At 42.5% G+C, this 20877-nt stretch overlaps 1 protein-coding gene across 1 annotated transcript; it reads right to left on the minus strand.

The window, feature by feature from the left end:
• Positions 1-1360: 1360 nt before the first annotated feature.
• LOC111852164 (cholecystokinin-like) lies at positions 1361-5841 on the minus strand. The gene is made up of 3 exons (XM_023827738.2): positions 5698-5841; positions 4567-4824; positions 1361-1629 (listed from the first exon to the last, which is right to left on the minus strand). Exons 2-3 carry the CDS (start codon positions 4817-4819, stop codon positions 1508-1510), a joined length of 375 nt encoding a protein of 124 aa, XP_023683506.2. The 5' UTR covers positions 4820-4824; positions 5698-5841; the 3' UTR covers positions 1361-1507.
• Between the last annotated feature and the right edge of the window lie 15036 nt (positions 5842-20877).

Consider the following 20877-nt stretch of genomic DNA (forward strand, 5'->3'; position numbering starts at 1 on the left):
AGAAGCCCCATTTGGGAGGGGGGGGGGGGTCCTTTATATCATTCGCTGTCGCTGAAGCTAAGGAGCAGTGATTTATCTCAAGACTACATCATGAATTTTGCTATAACTAAGAATGATTTTTATCTTTCTGGTCTTTTCCCACACTTGCACTCATCTGGCCTGTTTAATGTTCATTTGCCAAGCTGAAGGTTTATCTTCAGAAAACATCTGAGATGTTGACCATCCCTGGCTGAACTTGATCAAATGTCTCCCATATTATTATTACTCTGTTATTATTTGATAGGCCTATGTCAACATTTTCACACATTTCTGATTTTCAAATGGTTTCTACTCGCCAAAAGAGAGTTTTTCTTCCTGTAGTCTGTCATGAGGAGTTTTATTTCCTCTCCACTATTTTCCAACTTTTTCTTTAAATATCTTTATATCATATTAAACCGTCGTTATATTTGCCAATGGCTAATTGTGTTTCAGATACACTTGTGAATTGACTGTTTCGGGATGGATAGGCCGAGATTTGGCAGGTGGGGGAGTTGTGAAACGTAAGGCTAAGTCTCCTACTCATATGAAGTCCTTCCTTCTGTCACGTGTGGATCAGGTGTTTGGCTGAAGACGCAATCGTGATTATGCAATCCTGAGTTTCAAGTTACCCCATAAGTTTTAAGATCATTCATACCTTTCCAGAAAGTGATTACGTCAATAACATGTTTACCAGTATTTTTTTAAATGTATGCTTTGTTAATTATTTTTTTGAAATCTTTTACATTTAGCTTGATTGTATGACCGATATGTTTTATTAGAGTATTATTAGCGATATGTTTTGTCGATTATAACGGTATATTTAGTTCGATAATTGTTTCACAGACATGTTACATTAATTTATTTTTAGTTCCATATCAACATGTTTTAATGAGAAGCTTATTTTATTGAGAACTGTGTTTCGTGATATTTGTTGAGCTCCCTTGAAACGTTGCATTTCAAATTGCCTACCATTTCAGAAAATCGGATTTAAGGTATTAATAGGAAGTGCTACGCTGTGGTGGGTGGTTCAGGGCCTTGGGCCTAGACATCGTAAATGTAAAATTAATTATATACGCAAATTAAAAAATACCTGACGCAGTTAAATGTCCATTGTTTTCCCCAGTCATTTGGTAATTTGCATGTACTGCATAGATGTGTTGTATACTGTTATAGCCTGTTCTATCATCTTGATGCTTGTGATAGGCTAAAGCATCACATAAAAACGTTTATGCTTTTGTTGCGAAGTGAATGTAGTATTTTCTGTGAAAGTGTTTCTATATGCATTGGATTAGATCATATATATTATAGTCAAAAATTACATATCAAGAAAAAAAGTTTTTTTTCCAGTCCAAGTTCTGCAAAATTTGGCTTATGTATATATTGCATCATATAGTTTTACAAACAGTGTACAACAAATACATAATAAATATAGGTGTTTTCGACACAGATTTTAAGCCGGTGATTTAAATGTCTTCCCCCGTTCCCTGCTTCAGGAGGTGTACTCGTATTCTTCGGCACTGCGCCGACCAAAGTCCATCCAGCCCTGATAATCTTTTATCCTGTGGTTGCCCGTGGCGCGACTGTTCATCGTCGAGTTCCGTCGGATGGTACCTGCAGTGAAGGAGAAAGTAAATCTTGTTAGTGATTCTTGCTTCCACCGTTGTTTCAAAGCGAGCTGTTGTATATGCCGTTAAATTCAGGTTGGAGTCTCCGCCTTAATAACCGGTCGATCTCACTTCACAGCCTCTTCAGTCTTATGCTGTTCTCATTTTTTGTGAGATAACCCTCTAGGTTGCTGGGCTACACTGCGTTTCTGACCACCGAATCCTATATGAACGCCAGTTTTCGAAACTTTTGGTTTTATTATCGACCTCTACCAAAAGCACAACGTTATTAGCCCCATGCTTGCAGCACTTTTGAAAAAGTTTTACAGAAATTACTCTCTTTTAGTGTCATCGAAAAACGTAGTTTTCTGGCACTGGGAAGTTATCGAATATTTTCTACAACGGGCAACTGCTGCAAGGCGCTTGGGATTTTATGCGGGTGATTAATCCTGGTCAGTCCAGACGTTACCGGCAGTTTAGTGTGTGGCGTTTTAAAAATGTTACTTTCTAATTAGGGGACATTCCAGTTTCTAACCATTTGTAATACAATATTTGTGTTATTCATGCTGTATGGGGGGGAAACAGTCATCTGCATGTACGCAGCGACCTTCTAATGATGTGCATCATTATTTTTTAACTTTTGACTTATTCTTAATTCTATTTTTGATTTGATTAGCACATGCAGTCTAACGGGTTCAGGGTACATTTCACTACATGTTATTCTTGTATAACCATGTATGTGACAAATAAAGTATCTTGTATCTCTTGTATCAAATGTTCTTTTTTTTCCAAATGATCCTGCTGATGCCTGCAGGGTGTGAAGAGGCACTGCAGGACTTCGCGACACAGAACCGCGTTATTGCCGCCTGCGTTTCCTGTTCTGATCCCAGTAGATTCTTGCGCTGGAGCATCATTATGGAAACGACCTTTGCTTTCATTCACTCGCCATTCTTTGGCTGAGGGCAGATTGCAGTTAAAACAGGTACAGCAATCAGCCCACTGTTTTCACGATTAACGGAGCAGAGCACTTACACGTGTGTGAATGACGGGCTGTTAAAGTTTTATAATTCCGACGTTGGACTGGTAAAACTGGTTACCGCAAATGAAATTTGATTTTGTTACAATTACATGCTTCATTCCTCAGCAATATCATATCTTGGCTTGTCCTGTCGCGTGATTATTGTTAAAATGGGACACTTTCTGAAATTTTTTCTGGAAAAATTTGCATAATGATCTCAGTGCCTTGATCCCAACTAGATACTGTTCAAAACACACGAATGCCCCTTGAACACTACATGAAAAACAAAATTATGTATTACAAAACACATATATTAACTACAATGTTTCTCTGTCCCATTTTGTCACGTGTCCCATTTTAACAATACTCACCCTAAGGTTAAACATCTTGTTTTCTGACCTAAAGAGAAATAGGCTACTTATAAACAGATTTAAAACGGTTACAAACAGTATCGCTGTGTAGAAAAATTAGAAAGTCGCGGGAGCTGAATGTAAGCCTGACTAAATGAAGAAGATTCATCCCCGTCCAGCCAGCTTCTGTAAGGAGCGGAGTCGATGCCGCCGTGAGCGTGTGCTTTCTTGTACAGACGTGGCTTATATATTCCTCTTTCCCTTCTTATTCTTATTCCAATATTTCAGCTTAATTAAAAATGCATACAGTGGGCCGTTCATTTGCCTGTGTTTTACAATAACATCCTTCCGTGAAATTCATGGGGAAACGGTGGGAAAATATACCTAACATGATTGCCGGGAGACATGGCCGGACTGGTGTTTTGTTTATCGGGATTTTTTTTGCCTTATGAAATGACATCGTCTTTGTGCCTTTGTACCATGTTTCACTATTAAAAGCCCCCTGTTTCCGTCAGCTGTGTCAACATTGAGTAAATGGATGTCTGTTCCAATGAGTTTCTTTTGGATGAGAAGTAGACGGCAGTTTAAAAACGCCTCTTCTGCACCGGGACAGTCCATAATGAAACAGCATTGGATGGCAATCAGTAGTTAGGCAACATGTTATAAAAACGTGCCTAATAATTCCAGGCGACTTGAAAATGTCTTAGTCCATAGTGAGTGGGACTGTCAGAACTGTCAATCACTGGCTGTTTAAGCTCCATGGGAGCTAATTAAGTAACAGGTTTCCTGTTTGTCTTATCTTCATTCGAAAGGGCTGGATTACAATGACAGACCGCTGGAGAGTTGCCTGAAACGCGGAGTACCGCGGTGACACTGCTGTGGAATCGATTAGCTCCGGCATAGCGTTTAATTTCCTAAACTCCTAAAACGGTAAAGCGATGGTTTTTAAACGTCATCTTGACAGTTCCTCAGAAGCAGGAGCCTGTCTGCTATCACTCTGGAACGCGGCCCCTCACATCACATGGTCTGATCGTCAGCCTGGCGTTTAGGGATGCAGGAGCACCATCTGCCCCAAAACACCAGGCAATGATGCTCCAAGTAAATAATACACATGTTCCCCCCTCAGTCTGTCTTTCAGCCTTGCCCCCCCCACCCCAAGCAATGAGTGAAGTCAAGCTGCGCAGCTGTGCTTACATGCTCCAGGCCCCTCCCACACTTTCCAATCAGTTAACGGGTGGGGTGAGCCCATTTCCACTTCCTATTACTCTTGCCATTTGAGAGCACATCACAGATTCTTGTAACTGTTTCCTACCATTGCTAAAAATCTGCACATGAATGAATTAAATGAAAAAATCTTAACAAGTGCAAGACCATGGGTAAATCCATCACAGGTCTGTGTGTTGCTGCATGATTTACAGCGCAGTTTCACCCCGATCACAGTGTACTCTTACTCAAGATGATCACACTGGGACTTAAACCCAATGCCTTCCTGGTTCAGGTCCATGCCCCTGGCAGTTCTGATAGCAGTTGGGGGGCATTAGGGTTTGCACAGATTAAATCTGGACGGGCGTCTCACCTTTCCTGGAGATCAATCTACTCAGGAGCTCGTTCAGGCTGGTCCCAGGTTCCACGGCCAGCTCCTGTTGGACGAGCTGCTTCTGGCCGGTGAGGGACACAGAGCGCGCCTGGCGGGGGTGATCTGGCAGCCCAGTGTCCCGCTGGGCCGGGGCGGGCCTGTTCTCGTCCAGGGAGGGAGTGTAGTGTGGCCGTCCCAAGCAGCTGCTGGACAGGGCAGCCAGCAACACGCACATGCAAAATCCACTGTTCATCGTTTCTGGTGAGGGATGGGGGGAGAGAGAGAGAGAGAGAAAGAGGAGGGTCTGTCATGGTGCGCTACTGTAGCTAAACTCACCGGAACTTAAACTGAAATTATCAATGGTAACGGGAACAGTGATAACTGCTGGACACCAGTGACATCATTCAGTGGTCAATCAATATCCCAAGATTAGACTGATTTATAAATACAGCATCCACAAGTCAAAGCAGCGAGACAAAGTATTTCTGAAATGGTAACCATGCAGTAAGTCAGATCTAAGATGAGTATGTTCCAGTGTGTTCCAGTTCCCGAATGCTTCGGCGTATAACTGCTGATCTGTTCCGGCAGCTGTATCTGTCAGCATCTGTCAGCATGTGATCCCTTAAGAATCACTGGAATCTGTCATGCTACCTGGCTTGGATTTGCCCGCCCTGTACCAGAAGCATCCTGCCTGGCTGGGAATGATGGTGCTGACTTTTTGGTCTTTGTTATGGAGACTGGGCAGAGTGAGCAAAGCGTTCAGTTAAGTCACAGTCACCGTAGAATATCTGAATTAAAAAAGCATTTCAAGCCAGAGAGTGTCACTCAGGAATTAACCAGTGACTTTCATGCCATCTCCATTCTCTCTCTCTTCTGTTCAGAGCTGCAAAGGAACGTTCATCTCTGTTGTACTCCATGAACACTTTCAGCGATACTGAAAAGAAAAAAAATCCCTCATCCCTGTGTGTATCTTTCTTACACGCTCTACAAACGGAAAAATGCTAAGACCCAAACCGCAATTAGCAGCTCCAGCACTGATTAAATACCTTTCTCTTGTGGACAGTTCTGGCAAAGAGGGGGCTCAGGAGCTCATACACAAAGTCAGGGAGACCCAGTAAGACAGGCTCTTACCTTCAGGCTGTGAGTCTGAGGTGCTGTGCAGAGAGCCAGGCGAACTCCTGGAAGACTGAGGGGAAGCCGGCCCTTAAATAGGTGGAGCCGGCCGGCTCGTCCACCGCTGTGTTTGCCTAGCTCTGACGCAGACAGGGGAGAGACGGTCGCAATCCGACGCAGTAGGGTACAGGGAGGTGCTGTCACTGCCCAACCCCCCCCCCCCCCCCCACTGCCCACTGATGCACACACACACCTACACACATTAACGATCTGAATACATCACACACACGCACACCCACCGCACTCCCCCTAAGTGTGTGCCTCTGTCTATCCCACAAACACTCACCTTCACCCTCTGAAAGGTTCTCACCTGTGTCACCTAACCTCCAGTGAGACCAAAAACCCGCATGGGGATTCTAGAGGTTCTGTTCTGAAAAAGTCTTCGGGGGAAATCCTGAGATAATATCACATCGGGAGGAAAAACCTCCACACCAATAGTAACGGTGAGAACGATGAAATGCCGAGGTAAAAGAGGGTGTGTGTGTGTGTAAAGCGGTGAGTTGCCGTGAGCCATTTTATCTGGTCATTCCACACCTACAGATTTATACAGCTATATAACTACCTTATTCAATTATTAATTGGTGAGGTACAACAGGGGAATCTTTCAGAATTTTCAAAATGGTGACTTTGGGGGGAGGGTGATGACAAAGATTCCTCCTTCTGCGCCATGATCAATAAAAACGTATAATACAGCACAACCTGGTGTAGAAAAGCATCCAAAACGTGCTGGGAAAACCGGCCGTTTTGGAAAGTGGGTGGTCTATCGGCCGCAGTCTGTCATGGACAGAGGCTCCTTAGCGCCCTCTGGTGGCTGGATGTCCGGACCCGGAAAAGTACAGCTAATCAGAACAAATTAACCGATAATTCTTGCTCATTTAGATTATATTTACATAGAAATGGAAAACACTCAATTGAACTATGAATGAAGCTCTCATAAAAATGTTAATCTCTCTTCTTATCGTGTTTTATACTGTTTAATATGAGCGATCTTTACAGCGAATGGGATTTTTCTTTACTTTCCCTGCGATCTACATTGATTTTCGTGGCAATTAGATAAGCGCCTGCCATAAATGCTGGACTCTCTGAGTTACAGCCCTGTTTGATTAGTGCAGCTGTCGGTCCAGTTATCTGGGAATAACGCGATGTGAAAAGACGGGGATCTCTAATTGAGGATGTGGTTTAAAGTTCGTGTTGGACGGCATCGATTCGCTGCCCTGGGAGATGGATACGGTTGGCCAAGGTCCTGTCGTACCTGTCGGTACGGTATTTGATTGATTAATATGGGTATTTGATTTTCATACTCAAGACATATATATTCATACAAACATATAGGCTATATATATTTTCTTACATACGATTTTGAAATTATTTAGGACTCAGTTGCATAATGTTTTACTGTTTTAAAATAATCGATACATTTAATCATTGATACATAGTTTCTTTTATCATTCTGTTTTCATGTATTTGGATATTATTAATTTCGGTTTCCATTCGGGTTGCTTCAACATTGTGGCCTCACACATTTTGGGTTGAGGGCCTGGTTTTGTGTGTGTGTGTGTGCATGGATCACATGTGAGGACCAAATTGTCCCCAAAGTGTAGTAAAACCTGAAATTTCCCTAATTTTGGGGACATCTTTTGATAAAAAAATCTGTGAATGCAATCAAAAAAGTAAAAATGCCAAAAGTCTTGTATTTGGGTTGGTTACTTATGGTTAAGGTTAGGGATGGGTAGAGGTTAAGGGTGATTGGGATTAGGGTTTTTCCCATAGAAATGAATTTAGATTTAGGTGTGTGTGTGTGTGTGTGTGTGTGTGTGTAGACACACAGCTCAGGAAAAAATGAAAAGACCACTCTATATTTTCCAACAAATCTACATTTTAAAATCCTGGTTCTGCTGGCAGAAGCCTTCACTGCGAGGCAGGCTGCTTCCAGGCTCACAGTGTCTAAGACAGCAGTACATAAGAACAAGGTGAAGCAGGAGACACTGGGAACGACCAGAAACCAGCCAGGTAGAGGGCAGAAGCAACTTTCCAATACCAGAGATGATTGTCAACTTATCCAGCAGCGCCTCATAAATTGGAGAATGATCTCAAGTGACCCTCAAAAGGAATGGGAAGTGTTAAGTGCAGGTGTGAAGTGCACTGCTAGGACAGTTCATATCAGGTTCTTAGAAGCAGGACTGAAGTCCCATTAAGCAAGGAAGAAGTTCTTTATTAATGAGAATTCAGAGAAGAACCAGGCTGCAGTTTGCAACAACAAAAAAAAAAGTATATTTTACACTGGAACATACCAATAAATTGAGAAATGAGTGAACCTGAAAAATTTTCTGCCTCTTAATTTTTTCTAGTATTTTATATGAATGGGTGGGTGTAGATTGTTCAATTGACAGACTTAAGTGGTACAAGCTCATGCTGGTATCATCATTGCAGAGCCTCTTGTAGTACAGCTCTAGCCGATCAAAGTTTTTCATGCCTGGAATCATGAGTTCTTTATGAATAGTGATGGGAGACATGAGCCTGTTAAGCGGGGAGGAGAGGAAACTGTCTGCTGCCAAGCGCTGATTTGTCTAAGCTCCTTCCCATCAATGGGTAGCAATATAGTGTTTGCCTTTAAAGCACACACTTACAGAGACTATTTTTCTCCAAGAGGGACTCTGAAGTGATTTTTCTCAAATGACACTCGAGGAGAAATTTGTTCTCTTTGAATCGATGGGCTACTTTAATTGGACACCTGTCCCCTAATTTCCATCTAGGTAATTTATGAAAAGGGCAATAATTACAGAAGAAGCACCACTTTCCCCCCAGTACCAGGCACGCTCTTGCTTTGTCTCCATTACTGGAAAGTTTGCATGAAACATATTTGTGAGGGCAGCCCCCAGAACAGCATTTCTCTGGGTGCAGTGATAGCTATAACCTTGGTTACGTTTTTGACACCTCAATACCACATTTTTAAGCCTTTGTGGCAAGGCTGTTTGTAGGGTTTGGCCCTTAGGGGGGCTCAGCCCCTAAGAAATACAGGACAAGATCACGAAATGCATTTGGAACAATAATTTTTCAGGGGGGCTGAGACTAAAATAGGGTCTGGAATCACCTACTGTATGTTTAGTGACTTAGGTTAACAATATGTATTCCCATTATTAAAGAGCAAAGGCTCAAATTCAAGTGGAACCATGCATTTTATGTCACATCACGAAGTAAGAAAGTATATTTGGAATTTCATGTGTTCTTTCATAATAAGGTGTTAGAAGTACTTAACATTCAGGAATATTACAGTGACATACAGTGCCCAGTTTTAGGAGAGTTAGCCCTACTAAATGTTAAAGCCTAGCCATACCAGAAGTCTAGGATTAGCCCTACCTATAAGGTTATGGTTATGAGTAGCCCTACCTATAGGGTTATGGTTATGAGTAGCCCTACCTATAAGGTTATGGTTATGAGTAGCCCTACCTATAAGGTTATGGTTATGAGTAGCCCTACCTATAGGGTTATGGTTATGAGTAGCCCTACCTATAAGGTTATGGTTATGAGTAGCCCTACCTATAAGGTTATGGTTATGAGTAGCCCTACCTATAGGGTTATGGTTATGAGTAGCCCTACCTATAAGGTTATGGTTATGAGTAGCCCTACCTATAGGGTTATGGTTATGAGTAGCCCTACCTATAAGGTTATGGTTATGAGTAGCCCTACCTATAGGGTTATGGTTATGAGTAGCCCTACCTATAAGGTTATGGTTATGAGTAGCCCTACCTATAAGGTTATGGTTATGAGTAGCCCTACCTATAGGGTTATGGTTATGAGTAGCCCTACCTATAGGGGTATGGTTATGATTAGCCCTACCTAAAGGCTCGTCCTATATCTGTACTGACACAATAAAGTTTGCTGCCTCATCCATATTCAGTTGTATGAAAAGTAGTTATGTTCTTTTGCCCTGTAACAATGGGTTTCCATGCTGGAGACATTAGTCAAGGAACGAAATTAACCTTCAAATTAACCTTCAGATTCATAGTGATTTTGAATGGCACTTCCCAGCTTGCATGGGCATGGGTCTGTCTGTCTGTCTGTCTGTCTGTCTGCTTTGGAAAGGGCTGGCATCCCATCCAGGGTGTGTCTGGCGTTGCTTCCTGAGAGATTCTCCAGATTACCACAACCTGATTATAGAAGTGCTTACTGATAACATGAATTGCCTTCCAGTTCATTCAAGTTTTTTCCACTGAGATGTGTCAGCTGAATTCAAGCAATTTTATCAAACAGGAACAAAAGCAAATACTGTGGCACAGATTTGACCAATTTAGGTTTTTGTAGAATAATCCATGTAACTCTGCTCCATAGTCTAAAAATGATTTCCTTCCTCCAAGGCTAGGTAATGGTGAAATGAGTTTAAAAGTGTAGTGCCATAATGGAGCAGTACAGGTAGGCACCGGGAAGACACTGTGATGTAATTAACTATGGTGTACCCCATGGTACCATTCTGGGCCTGTCAAATTTTAGTTCATACTAATTATGCACATTCAACTTATTCACTTCCATGGATTATATGTGTAGATGCCGATTTTCCCCGCTATCCAAAATTAGAGTGTTTCCATTAACCTTTTTCTAAGTTGAAATGGCTTAAAGCAAAGAAGCAATTACTATTAATTTCTATGGGACGATGTTTTGGTGTTCTCTGACACAAAAAAAATAACCTATCAACTCATACCACTTAAAAACTCAAAATATCACTAACATTTAGTAAAAGCAGGAATGACATGATGAATACACAACCTATATAAAGTAAAAAAAAAAATGTATGTACAGTGTAGTTTCATTTACCGGAATTAATGCAGTCATGCATTGCTTAGCGACATGTATACGTTCTGAGAAATGCGTCGTTAGGCGATTGCATCATTGTGGTACAAACCTAGATGGTATAGCCTACTACAACCTAGACTATGTGGTATAGCCTAAGTAACAATGCAAAGTATAGTACAGTGAATAGATAAACCTGTGACATAGTTGTTTTATCATTATCAAGTATTATATACTGTATATAATTGTATGTTCTATACTTTTATATGACTGGCATGGCAGTAGGTTTGTTTACACTAGCATCAACACAAACACATGAGTAATTGCTTTGACGTTACAATGGCTATGACATCACTAGGTGATAGGAAATTTTCAGCTCCATTATAATCTTATGGGACGACTGTCGTATAGGTGGTCAGTCATTGACCAAAGCATTGTCATGACATAAAGCAAACCTTTGTGAAGCCTGTATAGTTAATTTAAACCTGGAGTAATGAACTTTAGTTTCGTAAGTATTTTATTAACAAGTTAGCTGACAACAAATTATTTTCAGCGTATCTAAATTTGATCAGATTTTCTCATACTAGAAAACATTTTATTCAGACTAGACAAAAAGGTTATTACTGCATCTAATTTCTAAGCCATGCATAGTGGGATTTATGTCAGAAGATCATTTAGTTACTTTATAAAGCAAAGGTAACTTTGTTAAGCTATGTCAGTACAAGACATGTGAATTTTTGGCTTTAATGTTTCAAAATGCTAATAATGGAACAACAATTTTAGACTGGGCACTGCAAGCACACTCAAATTAGCGCTGATTCAGTGCTATTGTGTATCTCACGTCCAGCAGCAAAAAAACAAAAAAATTACTTTGCTGAAAGCTTTTGCTTTAAACAAAGATTCTTAACATGATCCATTCTGAATGTTCACCCTGGAACCTGAACCTGAAGAACCCTCTTTCCCTCAGCACATGGATGCAAATTAAAAGCATAATAAAAGTGCTTAATTACACATAATTTAGCTTCCACTTATCTCTGTTGTTATTTTAACTCATTCATAGTCATCAATTCGGCTCTAAATTTGCAAGCCCCCCCATGTTTTCAAATTCAAAATTACAATTACACATGTAGTTTCAGATTATAAATGATCAAATCCAGCAAAATCGCTCTATATAACGAACAGCAGTATATATAGGTTGGCTGAAAATCAACAAACTTATCCACAAATCTCTCAAGCCTCATGATTTATGCTAATGCAGATGTAGCCCAAGACACTTTAAGCCTAAGAGACTCTGTTGTTTTTAAATTATTATTGTGTATGAGAGCCGTTCTGCACTTCTGAGTGGTTTTACAGTATATATGTGATGTCTGAGATTAAAGTAGAACTTTCAGTAACACTTTTTGCTTTTAAAATAAAATGCCCTGCGCAATATGGACTGGCATCTCATCTGGGCATCATCCACTCTGCCTTGTGCCTTCTGGTTCCTGGGGTAAGCGTCAGGATAACCTCAGGACTGGACTGGTGTGGAGGCTGGGGCTCGTTAGAGACAGCCATCCTGCACAAGCCTGCCATCCTCTCCGCACTCCTCCGGCTGCATGACGCTAGTGTGTCTCTGAAGCGGAACGCCAACACATGTTCTCGCTTTCTTTGTAGTACGTCCTGCGAGGGGCTCATACAGAGGCACTCATCCTGGCAGGGTACGAGTGTGCTCCATTTGGGGAGAGCGATGAAACGCCACCGCGCAAATCGCCGTTCCTCCACTCGCCACGGCGAAGAGAGACCGGCCAGGTTATTGTGATGAGCGGGGATGGGGTCTGGAGGGGGGTGGCCGGAGCGCACGATGCACACTCACCGGAGGCCCGGACACAATAGGCAGCCGAGCGAATCAGGGGGGTTGGGCCTCGCTTAGCCTCCGCAATTTTAATCAATTATGTCGCTGAAAAGCGGGCATTGTGAAAACAATGGGCACAGTCACCAGAGACCCCAGCCCAGGAGCGGGGTTGCTGGCATACTCCAGAGCGAGTGTGTGTCAGGTGCCTTTTTCCAAACACTCCAGTTAAAAGCCCATCGATGAAGCCACGCAGTTCCCACCAAAGCTTCTCAGAGAGCTGTGGGACGCTTTGCGATAACATAATAATGACAAAGAGACAGACTGCTTCTCTGCCGAGTTTATGGGGCAGCTTATGACTTGCATTAAGCATTAATTATATAAAGAAAGCATCAAAACTAGTGATCAGGATGCAGGTGATGGACATCCTCTCTCTCCCTCTCTCTCTCTTCCCCCCTTCTTCTCCTTTGTCCCCCCCCCCCCCCTCCCCTCCCCTCCCCTCCCCTCCCCTCCATCTCCTTCTTTTAAGGAACTAAATAAAAGTATAAAGTAAATAAATAAATAATAAAATAAATAAATAAATACAAATAAAGTAGTCCTCCGCAGAGGAGGGGTGGAGGAGGGAGGAAAAAAAAAAAAAAAAAGGTGATGGACATGCTTCTGCTCATACTCCTCCGTCTCATGGGGACTTGAGGAAACGACACTGGGAAGCGACGTATCCCATAATCCCCCACACTTGCAGATGAACAACCCCCCTTAGGTATGTAGAATGGCATGAGGTATCTGCTCTGCCTGTGACCGTGGTTGATGATTGGCCCAAGGACAGCCAGAGTGCGGATGCAGTGACAGGACGGTTCGCCATGTAACAATCAGTCAGCAGATAACAACATCAATGTTTAATCAGGCGCGACTCTCTGGCACACCACGGGCTGTAGGGAGGTCATTTAACAACCTTATTATTGGTTGTTGTTGACAGTATAGCCGCCCCATGGTTACTACGAGTCCCTGTAGGATCTTCGCGTCAGTCATTCCTTCTACGGTGCACTACCCATAATGCAACGGGAGGTGTTGGATAACATAGCCGGTGAATTATTAATGAGCTCCACGCCCTGGGATGAAGACGTTCCTACCAAAGGGAAGATGAAAGGAGAGATCTGAGCTGTCTGCCACGAAAAGAGGTCGCCATCAAGCCGGAAGAAGAAAGAAATTTCGCGATGTAGACATTTCTAGTTAAAATACACTGGGATGCAGAGGTGACATGGTGGCTTGTTTTTAACTGCCCAAGTTACTTTTATTAATTCATCCAAACAAGCAAAGCAATCGTGTAAGCTGTTGATTAATTAATCAATCCATGGATAATTGGAAAGCTAGTTTCTGTGACTCATTCCTGAGTGATCCAGCGGTGGCTGATGGATGCAACGCCGTCTGGGTTGGGGCGGATGAGTTGGCCCCCCTTAGGCAGATTGACAGCAGAAGACTGGAGGGGGGCATGAATTTAGAAATTCCTACGGCTGCAGATTGTCACAGGGGGGGGGGCGTGCCTGCCGGGAAGGTGGAAATAAGTGCGGGGGGTTAACGAGGGAGGCATTCATTGCCACCCCCACTTCACATGACCTACTCATATTCAATACCCTCCCCCACCACCTATGTAAATGCTTGGAATAATGATGCATGAAAATGGGATGCCTCTCTGTTGAATGTTGCCCAGAATGAGCACTGATCCCTGGGGCGAGATCACGTGACTCCACATGACTGGGTCCAACCCCATGATGGCCCGGAATGTGAAAAAAACTGAGAATTCATTTGAAAAGAAGACATTAAAAAGTTGCGTAATAGCCGTAATATTTTATTAATATGGCAACAGGAAGCTGCACAGTTTATACTTTACAGTATATTGCATCATGTATTAACTTTGTGCTTTGTGATTACTGTCATTTATAAAACGCTAGAAATCTCTGTCTACTTGCCTGATGCCACTACAGTACATTCTCCCTGGATGTTGTTAATGTTGCACTTTTCGCTGGTTTGAATAGTCACCTTATTAGGTTCTTACTTTGTTAGTAGTTCTTGTGTAGCTCCTGTGCTGCTTACACCTGGGCATCCGTTGGAAGCTCAGTCTGGGGGGGGGGGGTGTATGTTCCAGGGCAGTGCTCTGGGCGGACTAGCCCCCTCATCCGCCTGAAACCAGTTCTGAACAAATCAGAAGCATGTTCTTGGCCCAGTCCGGCAGTCACGCCGGCTTGGTGCTGCTTTGTCTTCCTCCCTGTGCTGGTACAGCTTCCCGTTTGAGGCCAGCAAACCTGGCAGCAGGAAGTCACATGATCACCGAGGTCCGCTGAGCTCTTTCACGCGCGTTTCCCTACAGCACATGCCATTAAACACATAACACTGATTCTTCTCATTTTTTCCTTTCCCATTATTGAGCCACCTTAATTTCAGTGTAGATTTTAGGGTTCCAGAAAAAAAAAAAACATGAGAAATTGCTTTGTGAATTTTTAAACAAGTTATATTATCCCAGCCTGCTTGGAAATGCATTAATTAACATTAAGAATATGAACCTCAGAGGAGAAAAGCACAGCATTACCGCTGACAGACATTCGGTGTGATTCACTGAACTTATTGAATTTGCATGTGTCTTGTACCAGAATAAGGGATAATTAGACTTCTTTTAAAGTTTAGTAAACATTATTACATTCAGTGAATTACAGTAGATCTTCCACACATGTGCCCTTTGATTGGAAATGTTGCTATCACCGTGTAATATGGTTGAAGCAGTTATGTAATTATTAGTTAGCAATCGTTTGTCATTATAGTCAGCTAACTAGTCCTGGTCACAGTAGTCCTTGACCCGAGTAACTCAGTGTACAGGGTTTGGCGTGTCCAGGATAGGAAGTCATTCTGTGAAGAGATGTTCTGTGTTAGCCGAGTTAGGTGTGTTAGCCATGTTAGCTGTGTTAACCATGTTAACTGTGTTAGCCATATTAGCCATGTTAGCTTCATTAGCCATGCTTGCTGCGTGAGATGGACGGGGTCAACTCACGCCTCAATCCCTCAGAGATGGAGCAGAGCCAGAACCTCAGCATATAAGCTTGTTCCTCAAAGTCTTCAGAGACTCAGCACATTAGAAACAGGGACACAACAGCAGTGCTCATTTATGGGTTTTCATGTTTTGAAGCTAAGCAGAGTCGATACGTGAGATGAACTAGCAGGAGTTCTGGACTAACTCCTCCATCTGTCCAGTCACATGACAGCTAGTCATGCCGGTTTTACTGGAAAACCCAGATTTAGCAGCAATTCCTATAAAGGATTTTGATGACTATGAACAAGATCCATGATATTCTATATATCTATTGTCCAATTCCTCTCATGCATATGGAATTTATTAAAATGAATATGCATTACCAGACCACAAAATATGGGTGGAGATCATGCAAATTAAGACCAAAATAGGACCTTATGACAATTATTCATGACTGGGTGGGTTGATATAATTATTTAACACATTTAAAACCAGCCACTGCTCAGATAAAACAGGAAATAAAATGGAACCCCCCAAAGAAATTAACAACTGAAATTCAACTGTATAATTCAGATATAACAGTAATAATGAAGAGGGAAGAATTGCAAGTTAACTGTTGGTTAGCTTGTTTTGGGATCAGGTTTGCAAGACAAATATACGTTTGTAATGATACTGGTAATGTTTATTCTGTTAACATCTGGCTGATGGAAGAACACAACAAATCAGAGAAATGGGGAAAGTCGAACGGAAAAAGACACGACTGAGACAGCCCAGACAAGACTGCAGGAGACAGTTTGATAACTTAATAATTAAAATGCAAAGGTCTATTTTCTTTGGGGGGGGGGGGGGGGGCACAAATGAAGACACATTTAATATTGTGGTACATGATCCCCCCCGTCTGGTTGTGTGTCCTGTCAGTCACCTGTGAGCTGTACTTCACTAAGTCACATCCTTCCTTCCTGTACCTACCACATGCTCCAGCTGCTCAGATGAGGAACCGGGCACAAGTAAACCTGACGAAGTAGGAAACGTTAAACGAGTGACAGCAGGTAAATCCGCAGGTAAAGGTGAGTGCTGTCTGCTCCCGGCAGGTGGCTCATGAAACACATGCAGGTTTGGCTCTTTTAACGTCCCTTGAGCAGGTTCTGAGCCTCTGGAAACGGATCAGGCACAATCTGAGGCTCCATGCTAGTTTTCACACTTTCATCTGGGTTTCGTTTTATTTTTTTTTTTGGGGGGGGGGGGTTACATTTAAAATGGAGAACAAAAACATCAAACTGTCTCCTCACCTTTAACCCCCCAGATGTTTGTCTCCTGTTACAACATAAATCACACTGGAAATCCCACTGCAAATCACACAGCCTTGCCCATTTCTAAAGCCAGATGCTTCACTGGAGCTTGGCCATGCATCCTTCAACAGAGCCTTTGAACACACATACATATTTCTCTTCTGTATTTTTCAGCGCTGTGGTTCAGCTGGTTGTGGCTCTTTTGTCCAGCATAATCTCAGCGCCAGATGCCTCTCGGTCTTTTTGGGCTGCCTGAAATGGACATTTATTTAATAACATATGATCTTGTGAAATGTTTTGACAGGGGGCCGTTTAATGGACAATTAAATGGGGTGTCCTTTCTAAAAAACGTCTTTACGGTATAGGTCATCTTCAGGGCCTGTTAAAAGCCAAGCGTGGAATTTGATTTTGACCGCAAGGCGAATGGTGCATGTCATTTAGGAAGGTAAAGGGTACTGGGGTTGGCGGGGGCAGGTGAGTTTCCTCTCGTGTGGGGGGGTGGGCAACAATTTTAACATTCACGAGTCCGTTATACTGGCAGATTGTTCAGCTGGTTGTGAAAATGTCAAATAATGCAAATAATTCCTCAGGAAATTTGCATGTAAATACAGCATAATAACTTTTAATGGTCTAGCGTGTAACAGGATGCAGTGCGTAAACGTCTATTTACGCACAATCAATCTTTGTCAGTGTTTTTAGTCCGAAACAAGCCTTTCTTAGCGTTACAGACAACGCCCCCCCCTACCCCCCCCCGCAGAAAAGTATGTGCGAAGATGGAACACTGAAGCTTGTATCTCCTCTGAGCCACATTCCAACTTCAAAATAATCCCCTTTGATTACGTTACCATGGTGACTCCCCCACGAGTGAATTTATTTTCATTTTTAATGGGAAAAATGGTTCCTATTCACCTCCATCCATTAAAATGCAGACTTATGTCCTGTTTGATATTGTTTGAGATTATGTATATTAATTGCATTAATATTCTTACTTCTTAGTGAAACAATATATATATATATATTTGTTTTGCCAGCTTTGGGGCCTCTCTTAGCTGTTAGCTGGACTCCCCCAGGTCATAATTAGTGATTTCTGTTTCGGATGAAAGTGTCCCAGTTCTCTGTGAAGGCAGATCTGCTTTAACATTTTAAACACGCCCTGCTTTTCAGAATACCTTCCCCCCGTCAAGAAATGTGCGTAAACTAAATAATTAGCCAACAGGTTTGTGACTTGTCAGAACCTTTCGCCGCTGTTAACCGTCTGTCCGGCATGAGTTTGAATTCTATTGTCAGCTGTTCTGTAAGTTCAAGCGTGCAGATTTCACGCGGCTGCAACCATAAAGGGTCTTTCGTAATGCCAGCTGATGGTCAGGTCCTGGGTTTGTGTTTGTTGGGTGACCTCTGAACTTTGAAATGCCAAAAAGGCGCAGCAATTTGCGTTTTAATTTAATAACTTGAGTTAGTTATTCACGCACTTTTGCAATGCGTGTGTCCTGAACTCCACAATAGGCGATTACCCTTAATAATCGGGAATGTCCATTAATCTTCTAGCTGCTTATCTTGGTCAGGGGTACAGGAGACACCCTGGAAGGGGTGCCAGTCATATCACAGTCTAAGGTGCTATTCTTGTTAAAGCCACATAATGCGTAATGGTGGTGATACTTGAAAATGCAGTGAAAGTTTTGTTTGAAATAAGATAAGACACATTTTGAAAAACCCTGATGGTCCTTTAAATGCTTCCTTCTGCCTGCTGTAATGATGCTGCTCTGGGCAGCCAGGCTGGGCACGACTTGACCTCCCTGCTATTATAAGCTTAAGGTCACTTTATTGTCATCAACGGCTTTATACATGTACAAAGTGTGATGAGACGACGTTTCCCCATGGCCCCGGTGCAACATCTAGTAACACTGAACATCACATACAACAGGGCAAAAAGGTGCAAACAGGCAACACAATGAAGTGCAAAGGGTGCGATCACATTACAGTGCACAATTCACAATGAATATACGGAACAATAAAAGGACAGAACAGTACACAACACTCCAGTATTTTTGAGTGAGGAGCCTTAGTGACTGAAATTGCACAAGGTAATTATATTATATTACACAGTACTATTGCACTGGTTACTATATTGTACAGATTATGGAAAGCAAACACACGCTGCTTCATTTAAAGAAGGAAACACAATAGTGGTTCATTCAGAAATGCAGAAAGCTGTAATATGAAAGCCGTTCCGGACCTACGCCCTTTTGTGCTGACTTGTGTAATCGGCACGTTAGGCCTGATTTCTGTTTAGGATCTGAAACATCATAGGGGCCTGGCATGTTAAGAGTTGTTTGTGAAAACTCTGATGAAAGGGTCAGATGTAAAAGGGGGATCACGGAGTGCCACACGGTGCTGTATGGGTGTGGGTGGGACAGAGAGTGGGGGGTAAATCTGCTGCCTTGTGACCCTTCTTGTCATCCTCTAGCTCCCGTCAAGCATAGATCAAGCTGCCGCCTCCGTCCTCTGAGGCCTCCTACCCGCACATCCACACGGATCTCTGCCCAGTCGTCCCGCAATCGCACCTCCCACTCTGGGTAATGTGGAGCCCATCTAGGAACATGAGGAAATGCTACAGCTGGCAGTGTTGCGAGGCTGTAGGTGTATAGGCCGAGGTCATTGATGGGGGGTTGTAGGCTGTGGATAGTAATGGAGGTAATATTCAGTATGGAGGGGGGGGGGTATCATTTTTTTGGTCATGTTTATCAGTTACAATAACAGCTGCAGCTTATTTAGGATGGAACGTAACTGCAAATTGAATTCCTACGTTTCAAGTGTCCCAATATTTTAAGAGGAAACTAAATGTTTTTTTGTATTATTTTATTTCCAATCATCACCCCTTCTCCCCTGAAGAACTGAGCAACTCAGCCCTCGGAAGCATTTTAACTGGAAAAGCTCTTGGGGCCTTGACGTCATCTGACATTATGAATGGTCCTTGCTTTCTTGTCACAGGGCCGGGGGCAGACTTTCCTCGTGACAGGGCCTCCATCCCGTTCCTTTGGTCTCGTTGTTTTTATGCTAGTTTTCTGGGGTTTATCTTCAACAGCATCAGCTGCTCCAGCCTGTGAGAATGCTTGGTTCTAGTCAGCTATCGTTTCACTTGTGATTTAAGATCTATCTTTGTAAACGGGAGAATAAACCCTGTGCTCTTTTAACATTAAACTGTCATTCCATTTCAAAAGTCTGGATCTTATAAGTTTTCCATTGTTATTGCGTGTAGACTAACCCAACATAAATCTGTTAGCATCCCAGTATATTCTTGGTCTGGGTATTCAGTAGAAAGATCGAAGCTCATCTGAGTGACGGTACTTGTGGTCACACTAAAATCAGCGCAGGCCGCTAGGGCTGAAGATTTCAGCGCCTAAATGAACATGTGACTTATTCACTCCAGATTCCTGAGAGACATGGGGAATGGGGATACTGGGTAAAAGGCAGGAGGAATCACATTTCAGGGTTGGGGCCATTCCGGAATGCATTCATCAGTTCCAATCCAAATCAGGAAATGAAACTGGAGTTGGAATTTAAATCTCCCTGAAATTCAAATTCAATTCCAATTCCGTTTCCCATAGATTTTTTTTCTAATCCCAACTCCAGTTCCATTTCCTGATTTGGATCGGAAGAGAACCAGGGTTTCACCATACCTTGGCCACTGTTACAGTTAAACCTCAGTGCTAGAACTGGATTGCCTTTGTTCTGGGTATTGGGAAAGGCTGAGTGGGTCTGTTTGTGATGGAAGCAAAATGATAAATCATTCCAGAAACTGGATCGCAATGAGGAAATGAGAACAGCGCCTTCCCCTCGCTTCTGATTTCTCACGACATGTTTATCCGGTAGGAGGCAGAGCACTTTTCGCCCAAGGTCATTGGCATCGCTTTGGGGCATTAAGCTGCTGCGCTGTTTGGTCTTTCAAAGCATCCCTACCTCAATCTGACACATCACTTTGAAAAGTGAGAAATTACGGATGAATAATTCAGAGGCCAGTATCTCATTATATTTAATGTGCTAAACATGAGTAAATAGAATATTTAAATATCTGTTGGAATGATTTAATAAAGCCGAAAGAAAAAATACTGGTAAGTCATATTTCTGAGTAATTATTAGGCTTAAGCTAAATGCTATTTGTATTTGACATGTATTATTAAACATGACCTTGTCATCACAGGTCACTGGTTAAGCTGCTT

This window comes from Paramormyrops kingsleyae, chromosome 23, assembly GCF_048594095.1.
Source record: "Paramormyrops kingsleyae isolate MSU_618 chromosome 23, PKINGS_0.4, whole genome shotgun sequence".
Classification (NCBI taxonomy): domain Eukaryota; kingdom Metazoa; phylum Chordata; class Actinopteri; order Osteoglossiformes; family Mormyridae; genus Paramormyrops; species Paramormyrops kingsleyae.